We start from the raw sequence: 16726 nt of genomic DNA on the forward strand, positions 1-16726 counted from the left end.
ATTATTTATTATGAAACTAAATAAATAATTCTCAAATATAATTTTTAAATATATAAATAATAAATATTAAAATACAGTTAATATATTAATAATAATAATAATCCTATGATATACTATTAGTATTATGATCTAGATAATTTTCACAATAAATTGAAAACTAATGAACATATTATTTCATATATAATAATTTTTTTTTGAGTAATAACAACTTTAATTTTTTATCTCTCTAAACTAAATTAATAATTCTATTTGATATTTTTGCCTAAAATACATTAGGAGTAGGCTACTAAAACTATATATATATATATATATATATATATATATATATATATATATATATATTATGAAGACCATTTATAAACTCAACAAACTCAAAGCATCAATAATATTAATAATACATATTGTTATAAGGCTATAGATCGATGGAGATTTATCAATATAAGAATAATGCAGATTGATTAAAATTTTACATATATTAAAATTCAATTAAATTTACATATATTTTACTCAAAATCAAGTATTATGATCTAGATAATTTTCACAATAAGGTGAAAACTAATAAACACATTATTTGATATATAATAAAATTTTTCTGTATAATAACAAATTTAATTTTTTATCTCTTTAAATTAAATTAATAATTCTATTTGATATCTTTGCATTAAATTAATAACCCTAATGTCATACGTACTCCGTACTCTGTACAATTTTGAAAATCGAAGATGAGCGCTGGAGTGAGCGGGGAAGAGACTTTGAGGGTGAAACACGGTGAGGCAGCCGATAATGTCGGCGGAAGAGATAAGGGGGAGAGTGGGGGAGGGATTGCATCAGGAGAAAAGGAGGATCATATTTCGGGAGGGGTTTCTAAGCCTTTGAAGGTTTCTTTCAGGGACAAAGTTGTGGGTTCCAAGATTGCTAAAGCTTTTTCACTTGTTGAAACTTTATCGGGAGATAACATTGCAGTAGTTTCTGGGAAGCAAGGAGATCTCTTGCCACCGAGTGTCACGTTTACCCAAGAAGCTAAGAATTGCTTGGCAGAACCTTATAAGGATGCTATAGTAATTAAGGTGCTAGGTAAACATTATAGCTACACTGCATTGTCTCATAAACTCCGAACGGTATGGAGGATTAAGGGAGGTTTTGGTTTATTGGACGTGGGATTTGACTACTTTCTTGTGAAGTTTGATGTAGCTGAGGAGCGAGAAAAAGTTCTCTTAGGAGGTCCATGGATGATCGAGGGAAATTATGTGGCTGTGAAGCCTTGGGATCAAGAGTTTAGATCAAGTGAAAACTGTTTTGGAGCAACTTTAGTGTGGATTAGAATTTCTGGATTACCAATCTGGTGCTACCAAGAAGATGCAATGCTCCGTGTTGCGGCTGCAGTTGGCATTCCCATTAAGGTTGATTTGGCAACAAAATTAGCTGAAAGAGGACGATATGCTCGAGCATGTGTTCAGATAGATTTAGGATTGCCAGTGACTAAGAAGATTCTTGTTGAAGGTGTTGAATATGAGGTTGAATATGAAAGTCTTCACCTTATTTGTGGCTCCTGTCTCAAGTTTGGTCATGATATGAAGGTGTGCAAGACTGACAGCAATGCAGGAGGAGGAACTAATGCCAAGGTGATCAGCGATGTAGCAAAGCAGCCAGAAAGCTCAAATTCAAAAAATCCAGTATATGTAGAAAAGGCAAGTTTTCATTTTGGCAAGAATTTTGGAGATGAGACTGTAAAAGTTACTGTCCCGGATTTGGTGGAGAGTGATTTGCATGCTGTTCATGTAGACCATGCACAACATGAGGATTTGGAAGGTTGGACTCAAGTGATTAGGAAAGGAAAGTATAAAATGGGTCAAAAGCCTTCTCTTAGCACCCATCAGGTCCAACCAAAAGTAAAGAAGACTCCTAACAAGGCTACCAATACTTGGACAAGGCCTAATCACCAACGTACAACACATGCTACTGGATCCAAAGCAAAATTAAGCAGGGGCATCAATATTGGAAAACCGGTTAGTGTGGCTTCTTCGGGGACCCGGCACAATGTTCATCATCAGCAGCAAGGTGAGACAACAAATGGCACTGTGCGAAAGCGTCCTCGCCCAAACTCTTTGCAGAATTCACCAGTAGATAAGGATGGAGCATCGACGGCGGGTATGGTGCAAGTTTCGACGGAGAAAATTGGGCTGCAACTTGAGAGTCCATTAAAGGCAGGATCGTCGAAGACAGGGACATCATGTTGAGTCTCGGGTTTGTTATTGGAGCTCCCTTTTTGCTATTTTTATGGATAGTTTCAATATCATAACCTGGAATGTGAGGGGTGCGTCTAACAAGATGGCCCGTGTGCATTGCAAAAATTTGGTGAGAATATATAAACCATCTTTCTTCTTTCTCTTTGAGACTCATACCATGTTTAATAATTTGAAGAATTTTTGGGATAAGTTGGGTTTTCATTGTGTTGGTATTGAGGAAGCAGTAGGACACAAGGGTGGCATTTGGTTTCTATCTTCTATTGCTAATGCTTCTTGTGTGGTTATTGATCAAATTGACCAATGTATCACAGTGAAAGTGAGTGTGGGTAACTTAGTTTGGCTTTGTAGTGCAGTATATGGGAGTCCTCAATTCGAAAAAAGATGTATGCTTTGGGATCATTTGCGTTCTATTAATTCAGGCCATAATAGACCATGGATGGCAGTTGGTGATTTTAATGAGATTGTGGCACCAGATGAGAGTACAGGTGCTTATTTTTCTTCTCACAGAGCTAGTCTATTAGCTACTACTCTAGATGACTGTGAGCTCTTTGATCTTAAAGTGACTGGTAGGAGATATACTTGGTATAGAGCAGTTCAGGCTGGCAGGGACTTGGCTAAAAGGTTGGATAGAGCTATAGTTAATGAGGCGTGGATGACAATGTTTCCTGAGGGTTATTCTGAAATTCTTAGCAGGCTTCATTCTGATCATTGTCCTATTTTAGTTCGTTGTCATGGTAGCCCCAGAGTGAAAGGTTCACGTCCTTTTAGGTTCCAAGCTGCGTGGGCAACACATCCTTCTTATAAACATGTTATTAGTAAGGCTTGGAATCAAGAGTTTGGAGGCGTTACCGAAAGGCTTAAGATGGTTCAACAGGCTTCTTTGGACTTCAACTCAAAGATTTTTGGAAATATTTTTGTGCGAAAAAATAAGCTGGAATATCAGATTGATCAGATTCAACGGCGTTTAGAGGTTACCGATGTGTTATCTCTGAGAATTAAAGAAGCTGTACTGAGGGAAGATTACAATAGGCTTTTGTTGCAAGAGGAACTTTTTTGGTACCAAAAATCTAGAGAGCAGTGGGTCAAGTATGGGGATAGAAACACTAAATTCTTTCATCTTCAGACTTTGGTGCGTAGAAACCATAATAGAGTACATGGATTATATGTTAAAGATGGGTCTTGGTCTACTGATCCAGATATTCTCCAGGAAGAAGCCCTCTCTTTTTACAAGAATCTCTTTGGTACAACGGAAGAGGTTGAGGTTGATTGTTTAGGGGATGTTCCGATGCCCACTCTGAGCACTGAGGCTTGTGCTAGGTTAATTGACCCTGTCTCTTTTGCGGAAGTCAAGTCAGCAGTATTCAGTATGAGCCCTTTTAAGGCTCCTGGTCCAGATGGCTTTCAAGCTTATTTTTTTAAAGAATATTGGGAGATAGTAGGCACTGAGATTTGGAATATTGTCCGGAGCGCTTTTTTGGGAGAGTTCTTAAATCCTAGCATCATGGAAACTCTGATTGTGCTTATTCCTAAAATTGATAACCCTACCTTTATGAAGGATTTCAGGCCTATTAGCTTGTGTAATGTTGTTTATAAAATTATCACCAAAGTATTGACTAACCGACTTCGGCCTTTTCTTCCAGATATTGTTAGTCCTTTACAAGGAGGTTTTATTCCAGGTCGTGGTGCTCCTGATAATATTATTGTGGCCCAAGAAATTCTGAATTTCATGAAGCACACAAAATCCAAGAAAGGTACTCTTGCTTTTAAAATTGATCTTGAAAAAGCTTATGATAGGGTGGATTGGAGGTTTTTGGAGAGTACTCTCATTGCTTTTGGTTTTCCTATCATCACTGTTAATTTGATTATGACTTGTGTCCGTGCATCATCTCTTTCTATTATGTGGAATGGGAATAGATTGGATAGTTTTGCTCCTAGAAGGGGGCTTAGACAGGGCGATCCAATGTCTCCTTACTTATTTGTGCTTTGTATGGAAAGACTTGCTTGCTATATATCTCATAAGGTGGTTGAGGGTGTGTGGAAACCAGTTTCTGTCACTAGGGGTGGCCCAAAATTTTCTCATTTGATGTTTGCAGATGATCTCTTACTCTTCTGTCAGGCTACAAAGAGTCAGGTCCAAATGGTCATGCATTCTCTTAACATTTTTTGCAAGGCATCTGGCATGAAAGTGAATCTTGAAAAGTCTAAAGCTTTTTGTTCTAAAAATGTGACTGCTCGTAGAAGAGATATTTTTACTAGTGTTTCTTCAATACGTTTTGCTTTGGACTTAGGAAGATATCTTGGAGTTAACCTTAATCATTCCCGTATCAGTAGGGCTTCTTTTCATTCGGTGATCGAAAAGGTGAGGGGAAGATTAGCTAATTGGAAAGGAAGGCTTCTAAATAAAGCAGGGAGACTTTGCTTGATCAATTCTGTTGCAGCATCCATTCCTGTCTATCATATGCAGGTATCTTTTTTTCCAAATTGGGTTTGCGATAAATTATCTTCTATGATGAGACAGTTCCTTTGGAAGGGTCAAGTGGATGGTAAAGGTCTTTCTCTTGTTAATTGGAGGACCGTGATCACTCCAAAAAAATTTGGTGGCCTGGGTGTTAGAGATCCTGCGTGTGTTAATATATCTTTACTTGGTAAATTGGTGTGGCAACTTTTCCATTGTCAGGACAAGCCTTGGGTTGCTCTATTGAGGGCGAAGTATCTGAGGAATGAGGGAGTTTTAGATGGCCCTATCCCTTGCAATGCTTCTCATGTTTGGAAGAGTATCTCAAAGGCTTTTGGTGCTCTTAAGGATGCCTTCTCTTGGTGCGTTGGGTCACTTGATCAATCTTTTTGGTTTGACAATTGGAGTATTGAGGGCCCAATTGCTCAAGATGTCCCTTTTGTACATATATCTGACTCTGATTTAACTATTAGAGACGTTTGGAAAGATGGTCAATGGAATCTCCATGATATTTTCTCTACCATTCCAGAAGATGTCAAACAGCGTTTGAATGCTTATAATCCGGATTTGAATGCTGGAGAGAGTTCGGGTTGGTCGTGGGGTGTGGCATCTTCTAGACTTTACTCAGCTAGGAGTGGGTACAGTTGGCTAGCCAAAAGAAAGTTTGACTGGAATGAGCATGATAATTGGTTGTGGGTATGGCGACTGCATATTCCTGAGAAGTACAAGTTCTTGATTTGGCTCAGTCTTCATAATGCTATTCCTACGGCAGAGTTTCGTTTGGGTCGTGGTTTAGCTTTATCTAGCACCTGTCATCGGTGTCAGAATGGTTCTGAATCAATTCTTCATTGTCTTCGGGAGTGCCCTAGTGCCAAGGAGGTCTGGAACCTTTTAGGCCTGTATTCAAATAACTCGAATTTACATGATTGGCTCTACAGCGGTGCAAGGAGTGAAAATGTTTTTCTTTTCTTTTCGACCATCTGGTGGATTTGGAGAAGCAGGAATCAGGACTTATTTAATATAGATGATTCATGGAGTGCTAGTAAAGTGGTGAGTTTGATTCGTAGTTCAGTAAGGGAGTTTCACACTATTTTTGCTATGCATCAATCTCTGTCTCCTCCTTCACTTTGTTTGCATTGGGTTCCACCTCCAGTTTATTCTGTTAAATTGAATTGTGATGCTAGTTGGTTTGCTCCTTCTGGCTATGCTGGTTTTGGTTGTATCATTCGCAATCCTGATGGATGTTGGTTGAAAGGTTGCACTGGGAAAGTCGAAGTGTGCAGTGTTCTTTTTGCTGAATTGTATGCAATTTGGAGAGGTTTACTTCTTGCTTGGGAGAGTGGATTTCGTGAGGTTATTTGTGAAACAGACTGTTTAGAAGCTCTTTTCTTGGTAAACCAAAGAATGCTTGGTAAAGATATTCCGGAATGGGATTTGGCAAAGCATATACAGGAGGTTATGAATTGGAATTGGAGAGTCTCTATTCTTTTAATTCAGAGGACTGCAAATAGTGTTGCAGATTGTATGGCTAAAGCAGCTGCTTCTGTCGCGGACATTCACTCGAATTGGAGCCAACCATGGAGTGAGCTTCAACATCTAATAGATTTAGATATGACCCTAGCCAATTAATTTGGTTTTGTATCTTTTTTTTCTTTCTTTTCTATTTAGTCACCAAAAAAAATAACCCTAATGTCATACGGTCATTATTAATGTATTAATCGTATTTTAATGTTTATTATTTATATATTTAAAAATTATATTTCAAAATTATTTATTTAGTTTCATAATAAATGATATTTTTAAATTTGAATAATTTATTAATTAGTTTGTATTTATTATATTATATATTCAATAATTTATTGAAAAAGAATATTAATATAATGAATAAAAAAATAATTTTAAAAAATATCGTTTAAAAGATAAGGACAAATAAACTCCTAACTAATTTAAATTTAGAGACAATTAAGTCTCTATCTATTTTTAAATTTGACAAATTTGACACGTCAGTATTTTCCGTTCAAAATTAACAGAGAAACAGTACCACGTTGTCTCACGAAATAAAGAATAGAGACCAAAGTGGATCGTATTTTTTTAAAGGGGTTACATTATCATTCTGAAAAATGGATAGGAATCAGATTGATAGTTCACTTAAATTTTAAAGTAAAGCATGAGTATTAAATTTGAAAAGAACAAAAAAAGGTACGAAGATGCTGGAGGTGTAGTACTATTATTGGAGTCCTGAAAGTGTTCACCATCGTTGAATGATGGTGATAAAAAAAAATTAGGGTAAAGTATACTTTTTATCCCTAAAATTTGACAGAAGTTTCAAAAATACCCCTAAGTTTTATTTTGTTTTAATTTTATCCCAAAAGTTTTCAATTTACATCAAATATACCCTAGACAGGTAAATTTTCAAAAAATTTAAAACCAATCTAACAATAATGTATAAAAATTATGCTTGATTTGCTTATGTTGAGGGTTGTTCTTATGAAATTGTTGTTGAATTGATCTTAAATTTTTTAAAAAATTAGCCGTTAAGGGTATATTTGATACAAATCGAAAACTTTAGGACAAAATTGAAACAAAATAAAACTTAAAGGTATTTTTAAAATTTTTGTCAAACTTCAAAGACAAAATATATACTTTACCCAAAAAATTATTTGGAGAGAAATTATGATTGAACGATGAGAAAATTAGGAATTGGAATGATATGTGCAGGGAAAATTAGGAATTGGAGGCAAAATTAGCGAACACTCAAAATGCAAATTTTTCTTCAGATATCGAACCAAATTTTAGTTTAAAAATAAGTGAAAATGATAGCGATATGATTAAAGATCCTTTGAGAAAATGGAAGCAAACATAGAAAATAAAGTCAAGTAAACTCAATAAGAATGAGATAGATAGGTATTGAGGTGTAACCAAAGATTTTAATAGATTTGATGTATTGAGGTGGTAGAGAAGAAAAACACTTAGGTATCGTGTTCTCATGACTAGAAATATATTGGTCATTCATGTTTTTAACTGTAATATCTGTTTCTACTTTCTACTATATTGTATTAACTAGACTATATCTAAAGTCACATGACATTATTATTAATTTAATTCAAATTCAATAATATATAAGACAATAATAAACAATATAATTCAAATTCAATAATATAAAAATTAGTTACATGTAAAACAATATAAAAACTTCTTATAAATTGATTAGGTGAAACTTAACCTATGATATCTTGCAGGAACTAATACTAGAAAATTAACAATAAATAATAAATTATCATATAATATTGACACAAAAAATTATCATATAATATTAGTAAATTTTATATTTACATTTCATAATAAATACTACATATAAAATATACTAGCGGTCACAATTTATAGCGCCAACAATTACCAGCACCAAAAATTTTAATATAGTTAACCATTATTTCTTCTGCTCCAAGGTAGAAATCGCAACTTTTTAATGACATAACAAAAGTTAAATTCCCTACAAATGGTAAAACCTGAAAAGAACTGCATTGTGGATTGCATAACGAAAACTGAAAAAAAAAATAAAAAATAAAATATACTATTCAACTTGAGCTCCCATTTTGTATGTCAGTGAAAATGAACAAAGAATTGGTTAACTATATTAAAATTTTCCCTTTCTGTAGAGTCTCAAACAACTCTTGATGAACTTGCAATATCCAAAACACATTGTATATCATATACTCTCACCATAAAGCAAAATTATTCCCTTTGCAGTATCAAATGTTTATTTGGAGTACTGTTTGCTTAAGTCTAAAACTGTTTTATGCAGCACGCACCACACAAAGTTAGAATGGAAGTATATAAATGAGAACCAAATTATAATGCAAAGATTGGCTTTGCAAAGTTTATAGCAACAGCAATATTTCATCCGTTTAAGATGAAGTGATTTTTGAAGTTTAAAATCTAGTGAGTATGGGTTCAACAAGAAACCAAATTAGTTGAGAAGTACTCTAGTGTCTCACAATTGATTCCAAAGGGGCCAAATACAAATCAAAGTATAAAGGAAAATTCACACTAGAGAGCTTCAACATAGTTTGGATTAATGTGTAGCCAGTTAAATTTATACATATAACATGGTAGATTGGTATTTACCCATATGTAAATGGAGGACTCTTGGATCAAAAATCAACAAGCATTATCTACTCAGATGTTAATTCCTACTAACTCACAACTAATTTGGGTTAATCAACTCCTAAACGAAAACAAGCAATGGAACCAACAGCTCATTGCAGAACAATTCAGTACAGATATTGCACATAATATTTTACAAACTGAAATTGGGGAAGGGGATGATTCAGTTACCTGGCCAAGGGAGAAAAAGGGTTGCTACACCGTGGCTTCAGGATATTTACTGGCGCACTAGTTCTACCACCCTCCACTCGATCTGATGCCACTCCACTGCCAGCAGAAGAAGCTCTGGACTTCTATTTGGGACCTGAAAGTGCAACCGAAAATAAGAATCTTCCTCTGGAAAGTAATGCACAAGGGATTGCCGGTGAACCAACAACTCCATGGAAGAATCAGAACAATACCCCCAACCTGTCGAAGATGTACCGCGATGGAAGAAACAGTCCAACACTGCATAATTAGCTGTGCTCAGTCATGGTCCACTTGGCTCAGATCCGAAATTGGAGTCCCTGGAAGTCAAACGGACCAAGAAGTATGGCAACAGTGGATGGAGTTAACTGAGAAGTTGAAAAGAAGCAGAAATGGCGTGAACAAATTGAGAGAAGCTGCAAACCTGATGTGGGAGATATGGAAGGCTCGCAACAGATTCATGTTTGACGGTGAAGAGTTCGATGAGGCTTGTGTCCTTGAACGAGCCAGAAGGAGTGAATCAGAGTTCCAAGCGTGCTTGCTCGACTGAGGAATGCGAAGAAGATTAGAAATGTCTGAAGAAGAAGTTTTCACTTTACTCTTTCCTTCCCTTTCAATGTTGTTTCCTGATTTAGACAAGTTTTGTTGGGAAATCTCTCTTTTAGTCTTGTAAGTGGTCCATCGTGGACCCAAATCCTGATTTTCATGAAATGAAATTCTATCTTTGAGAAAAAAAACAAGGATGAAAGCCATATCAAACCTCAACCTAAGTCAACCACCAATACAAGATCAAAATCAGTTTCATAAATATGAAATATTCAGCAATAAAGCTATATTCATAGTCCAACATCTAATTGAAAATAAATAATAAACAAATAAATGCAATAATTATGCAAATAAATTTACCAAATAAAATCAACTGCAATTCCAAAGAATTCTATATTTTTTCACTGTTAAGTTTTAACATTCCCATCTCAAACACCACAAAACAAAACTCCAAGCTAGTAACTTTTTTCAAAATGCTAATAAACAGATACAATAGAATAATGTCTACACAAGAAATAACGAGGTAATTTATCTAAGAATTAACAGAAAAACATTCTCCAAAAAAATACTTCATAATGTACATATTTTCAACAGAAGCAATTTCCAAGCAATACAACTGAGTAGCATTAAGAAAATGGCCAAAAATTTTGAGATAAATGAACCATATTAATCTTGACTGGATGTTGCTTAGGTTGATGAAAAAAGGGGACATGCATTTTAGAAGGTGGGTTTAATTTTAAGATGGAAGTGAAAACTATATAGCCTGAGAATAAATCCTTATTACCTACTTAAATTTCCTTTTACAACAATTCCCAGAGGATTCAATCAAATAAAAATAGCTCATGGTTGCTTATGATAAGACAGTCACAGGAATTAGTTTGATATATATATATATATATTTGGTACCTACAAAGTTACGGGAAAATAAGTTGCACAACAGAATAACAGAGAACAAACAACAAAACAAAATTTTCAATCATTTTAGTTTTGCTTAGTTTGTAGCATGATAAATATATGATCTCAGAGAATAATAGTAAAGAACACTCGATTGCTATAAAGAGATCTTAAACACTAAATCTGTAAGCTATAACTAGGAATATAATCTAAAGAATCAATAAAGTAGTGGAATTAAAAAGGATGATAGCAATTGCAAAAATAGAAAGTGCAAAATTATATTGATGTCATGGCATTGCCAAAGTCCTCTGACCCAATAGACACAGAATTTACAAAACTATGATACATATTCAGCAACAAGGAGATGTAATATCAATTTGAGTTGATGTATCTTACCTTCTTTTATCAATTCAATAAGCCTCTAGCAACCATTTCCCGAAGAAGTTTCTCCGCCATGTCATTCTCATCTTTTTCAAACAAAGCACTAATAATAGTTTCAAAAGTCACAGCATCTGGTAAGCAACCATTGCCTTCCATTTTTGACAAGAGTGCCAATGCTTCTTCAAACAAGCCCTCTTTGCAGAGCCCATTGATCATAATATTGTATGTCCTCACATTTGGACGATAGCCTTTAACGGAAAGATCTTGAAAAATCTCTTTTGCATCTATAAGTCTTCCACTTTTGCATAGGCCATCTATAAGTATATTGTAAGTGAATATATCTGGATCAATGGCACACTCTTTCATTTGATTGAATAACATAAATGCCTCGTTAGGTTGTTGGTTTTTGAACATCCCATCCAACAACGAATTGTAAGTGACTACATTAGCGGGTTGACCTCTATGATGCATCTCGATAAGAAGCTCCAAAGCATGGGAGATTCTCTTTGATTTGCTCAAGCCATCAATAAGAGTGCTGTAAGTTACCGTGTCTGGAACCAAGTTCTTGCGATGCATTTCTTTAAAGAGATTCAAGGCTTCATCGACCATTTTACTTTTGCCGAAGCCATTAATCATGATACTGTAACTTTGAACATTGGGTAACACTCTAATTTGGGCCATTGTGTTGAATATATATTTTGCCCTATTTACCTGATTAACCAAACAATATCCATCCATTAAGCTGGTATAAGTAACTACATCTGGTTTCACACCATGTTTTGCCATTACAGCCAATACACTCTTAGCATCTTTGATCTTTCCTTCCTTGCATAGCCCATCGATCAAAATATTATAGGTACAAACATTTGGATTAATGTTTCTAAGCACCATATCACTTAACAAATCAATGGCTTCCTTATATTGACCCTCAAGACACAATCCAAAAATGAGAGAACTGTATGTGATAACAATAGGAGAAATTCCCTTAGCAAGCATTTCAGAGTATAAATGAAAAGCCTGACTTACAAGTGTATCCTTGCAGAGGCTATCAATAATTGCGCCGTACATGAAGACATTAGGAGCAATGCCATACCGTGGGATCTTTCTCAACACTTGAATAGCAGCTGACGTGTGTCCGGTCTTACAGAGGCCATTGATCAAGGTCCCATAAGTGACTTGATTAAAGTGAAATCCATGAGCCAGCACTCTGTCATGAAAGCGCACTGCTTTTTCAACACTACCACAGAGAAAGAGGCCTTTAACGAGTGTATTCAATGTTACCGTATCAGGTTGATAATCCATTCTGAAAATCTTGGCCAATACAGAGAAAGCAAGTGTCATACGACCCATGCCGCAACAACAATTAATTACGATGCTCAAAGTAAATAAGTCGGGAGCGATTCCCCTGGCTTGCAATTGCTGAAAAAGGGAAATGGCGGTGGAGAAATGGTTGGTCTTGGCAAGAGATCCCAAAATCTTGGTGAATTGGATGATGGATGGAGGGCGACGCATAGAGAGCATGCGAGTGAAGGAATCAACAGCTTCATCTACTTGGCGAGTGGATGGGGGCACAGAATGAGAGTGAAGGGATGAGAATGAAGATGAAGAGGAAGGGAAGGCAACAAAATTAGGGATTTGGAGAAAAGAATACCTAAAAATGAAAGTGATCGTTGAGGTTGAGGATGACAACATTTTAGTGATTCGCACTCTCGCTGTTGTCTAAGTTTGAAGGAGTTTGCTAACCCTACGGAAATAGTCCTTACTCCTCTGTTTCCAACACTCCCCATACTAATGAAAGGTCTCCAGACTCCAGTCCCCTTTTAATTGGGTTCTATTGATATTTTTTTTTATCAATTTTATGAATTGGACGTATATACCAAATAAATTACAAGGCTTGGGACAGTAATGGTTTCATTATGCTCGAGAAAAACATGTGATCTATCAAACAACCACGACAACAACAATAACAATAAAATTTATAATATCAAAAAAAAAAACAATAAAATTTAATTATTTTATTAACCTTTATAATTTGATCAAATTTTTAATTAAATTTTTAAATTTAAAAATTATAATTAAATTTTCACAATTAAATCCTTATTAATTGTTATTTAAAGATTAAATTACACCACTAATTTTTATATTTTTACTAAAATTATAAATTGGTCCCTACATTTTAAAGTTTATAATTAGATTCTTATACAAAATATAATTTTGTAATTAGGTCATCAATAACATTTTATAGTAAAAAAAATGCACATTTATCATAATATCTTCTTCTTTCTCTTTTCTCCCTTTTTCCTTCTTTTCTCTTCGGTGTGTTTGTTCTTCTTCTTTAACAATAATACGATTTTAACAACAACAATGCCGAAATCATTGCTGATGATCAAATTCATTAACACACGGTAAAAATCAAAATTAATGGTAATTATACAAACTACCACGATAATATACACTATTATCATGAATGAACAAAATTCAACTCATCCCAATTATATTTAAATTATCAATAATTAAAATCTTTCTCTCATCATAAACAAAATCCTTCTCTCTAACAACTCAATCTTACTAATCAAATCCCTCGTAGTATGGCTCTGAATCCTACCCATAGGCACATACCGATCCAAGAACTCACGATCTATCAGCGTCTTTCTCTCTACCGCTCCAACACCATCACCACCATCAACCTCAAACGCACCGTTTTGGAACGCATGAAGCTCCTCATCTTCTTCCCTTCCCATAACGTCTGCCAACGCCTCCCCGCCCTTCGCCATCCAGATCCTGTCAAGGACCATCCTAACCCTCTTGCCCTCGCAAACCAAGTTTCGTAGCGTTTCGCTTTATTAGCACCAGAACCACTCGGGTCCTTGGAGGATCAGGACACGGCGTGTGAAGCAGTTTTTGAAATTAATGGTGGTAGTGCAAGAAACACACGTCATTTCGACAGAATCAAAGACTCTCATTGGTATAGGGACCAATTTACAATTTCATTAAAAATATAGGGACCAACTGTATAATTTAATTTTATTTAAAAATATTTTAATAATTTTAAAATATTTATTTTTAAAACAAATAGTATTTTTTAATAACAAAAATGAGATGATCTAACTGAAAGTTTTAATCTAATATATAAATTTAATTACAAATTTTTAAAATATAAAAAATTAATTAAAAATTTGATAAAATTATAAATGTTAATAAAATAATTAAATATAATAATAATAACAACAAAGAAATATGTTACCTTTAGAAAAGTATAATATCGACCGATAATTTTAAGGTTTATGGTTTAGAAAATTTGTTAAATAGTATAAAGTTAAAAGTTTGAAGTGGTTAGCATCACATTTACCATAATTTTGCTGATACACTTAATATCCACCTGTTTATAAAATTTTGTCCAACTCTACTATATATTTTTTCGAGTGAAGTGGAAGACCAAAAATATTTAATATTATGCTAGGAAAGAATATATTAAGAAATTTATACTTAGACAATATTCATGCTCTAACAATTAATGAGAGTTAATTTTTGTTTCTGCCTCTTGATAATTGTTTACTTATATTAAAAAAATTATCAAATAATATTGGCAAATTAACTTATCATATTGGAAAAAGATCGAATGGAATAAATAAAAAATTGTCACCTAATAAAATATTACACCCTATAGCTATTAGTTATTATCATTAAAATTAGGGACCCTAAATAATAATTTTTTACCAAGAAACAATGATTGCTCTTTAGGTCTGTTAATTTTAATAAATTTTTTTAATGCGAATTCATTTAAGGTTTGATTATTCTATTAGTTTTTATAGTGTCAAATTTTCAATTAAATTTTTATATATTTTTTTAATTAGGTCCCTGCACTAATGTTTTTTTAATTAGGTCTCTTTTGGTAGTAATTGACTTAATTGTATAGAGACCTAACTAAATAAAAAAAATTAGTGCAGAAAATCAAATAAAAGAAAAAAAAAGTGTAGGAACTCAATTGAAAAAAAAAAATTTGATGCAGAGACCCAATTAAAAGGAAAAAAAAATATAGAGACCTAATTGAAAATTTCGCGAAACTATAGGGACCAATAGAGTAAACCTTCATTCAACAACATGTATTTCTAAACATGTTTTTTTTTTGGTAAAATGTATTTCTAAACATTAATGACCTTGGGAAGCTTTAAAAATAAATTTTTTGAGCTTTTGACTTATGAAAGGTAGTAGTATTAATGTCTAATGCAATTTTCAAAACCAAATTGCAACTTTTTAAGAAACTATTTAAAAGTTTATAGAGAAGTTTAAAAAAATGACTTCTCTCATAATATTATTACTTTTTATCACATTTCTATAAAATAAACATTTTTAGAATTAAAAATCCAAATACAAAATAATTTATTTATAAACTATTTTTAAATAATTATTTATTATTTAAACTATTTTTTCAAAAAAAATTTAATTAGCCTATTTACCCAAACTGAACCTAATAGCTACTACTATTTGGAGTCTTGGACATACAATAGAAAACCTGCAAAAGACTCCTGATAAATAAACTCCCCTCCCCCAATCTCACGAGAAGCAGAAAAAAATATAGTAACAACAATCAATAAAAATAAAAAAACACACAAAAAGGGTCTCGAGGCCTATTCGTAGAAAAACTTTACTAATTATTTATCCTATAGAAGAAATAAAACTTCTGTAACAAAGTAGAAAAGCTGTCCGAGACTAGGTAAATGTATCTATTCTAGAGTATGCTACCTCAGTTCATCATGTGAAGAAAAAAAAAAGTTTCATTAGCATAGCAATAGCCTTTTATTATATCACATTTTCTTTACTTCTTTTATTCCACTTAAAAAACACCGATAAAAATTATATTTTATAGACAACTACTTACATGTAAATATTTTTATATAAAAATAATATTTAAAAATTATTAAATAATTTAATAAATTTAACTAAATTATTATTTAATAAATTTTAACTATTAATTTTATATAAAGATAATTTAATGTAAGTCTATTTTATAACATTAATTAAAAAAAGCAAATTAAAAAAATATATTTTTTCTTTGAATAAATACTCATATTGGTCCTGAAAAATTACCCAATTTTTAAATTAGTTTGCGAAAAATAAAATTAATCAGAATTGTCCCCAAAAGATTTTAAAATGGTCACGTTAGTCTTTCTGTCTCCCTTTCGTTCATTCCGGTCAGTAACAACGTTAAATTTTGTTTATGTGGCCGTTAGTGTGTCATATCAGCATGACAGGTTGGTGCAGAATAGCGAATGACAAGATATGTTTAAAAATTTTTGTCAAATTATTTCTAAAGGGAATAAACCCTAATCCCTTATTCTCCCATTGTTGTTGTAGCAACAAATTGATTCTATAGAGCTAAAATTGTTGTTGAACTGCATCATGGGCAGCGTCTAATTGGCCAAAGTCTAGACAAGGATACATTATGGTTGAAAATTATGCATAATATAATATATAGTCCTGCTAATAACTTATAATTCTCCTGCTGCTACCTTCATTTTAAAAGCCAAAGATTTTGACTAAACTTCAAAACTACTTGATACTGTAAAGTGTATCAAAAGAAAGTTGATGCCTTTGGCCTTGGGCTATTTAAAGTCTATATTTCTTTCTGCGTGTGTTTTTTAAAGATTCTTGAGGATGAAAGTTGAAATTAAAATGATCTGAAAAATGTAAAGTAACCTTATAAAAAATGATACAAAGAATATATTCATAATAAATAAATGCAATTCATATTACTACTATATACCTTCTGAAGCTCTCATTCCATTCGTGGAGAAGCGAAAATGGGGTGAAGTAGACAGAGAATTTTGGGCAAATTGCAACATTGTCAAACGTC

General features: G+C 33.3%; 1 protein-coding gene and 1 pseudogene across 4 annotated transcripts; one reads left to right on the forward strand and one right to left on the reverse strand.

Annotated features, from left to right (window-relative positions):
* Positions 1 to 722: 722 nt before the first annotated feature.
* LOC148566002 (uncharacterized) lies at positions 723 to 2124 on the forward strand (annotated as a pseudogene).
* A 6627-nt stretch (positions 2125 to 8751) lies between these two features.
* On the reverse strand, positions 8752 to 12684 carry LOC107644153 (uncharacterized). Of its 4 annotated transcripts, none has more exons than XR_015883458.1 (4): positions 10888 to 12684; positions 9476 to 9747; positions 9274 to 9371; positions 8752 to 9169 (listed from the first exon to the last, which is right to left on the reverse strand). XR_015883458.1 is itself a non-coding variant. In XM_088487932.1 (2 exons), exon 1 carries the CDS (start codon positions 12562 to 12564, stop codon positions 10897 to 10899), a length of 1668 nt encoding a protein of 555 aa, XP_088344058.1. In that variant the 5' UTR covers positions 12565 to 12684; the 3' UTR covers positions 9640 to 9773; positions 10888 to 10896. The 4 variants fall into 4 exon arrangements, 1 of the variants encoding a protein (XP_088344058.1); XR_002347185.2 differs by having other exon boundaries at positions 9476 to 9817; XR_002347188.2 differs by having other exon boundaries at positions 9267 to 9371; positions 9476 to 9817.
* Between the last annotated feature and the right edge of the window lie 4042 nt (positions 12685 to 16726).

Source organism: Arachis ipaensis, chromosome B5, assembly GCF_059453495.1.
Source record: "Arachis ipaensis isolate K30076 ecotype BB chromosome B5, ASM5945349v1, whole genome shotgun sequence".
In the NCBI taxonomy this organism is placed as follows: Eukaryota; Viridiplantae; Streptophyta; class Magnoliopsida; order Fabales; family Fabaceae; genus Arachis; species Arachis ipaensis.

Coding starts and splice junctions, on each gene's coding strand:
- LOC107644153 (XM_088487932.1), bottom strand. CDS start 12,564: ATGTTGTCATCCTCAACCTCAACGATCACTTTCATTTTTAGGTATTCT.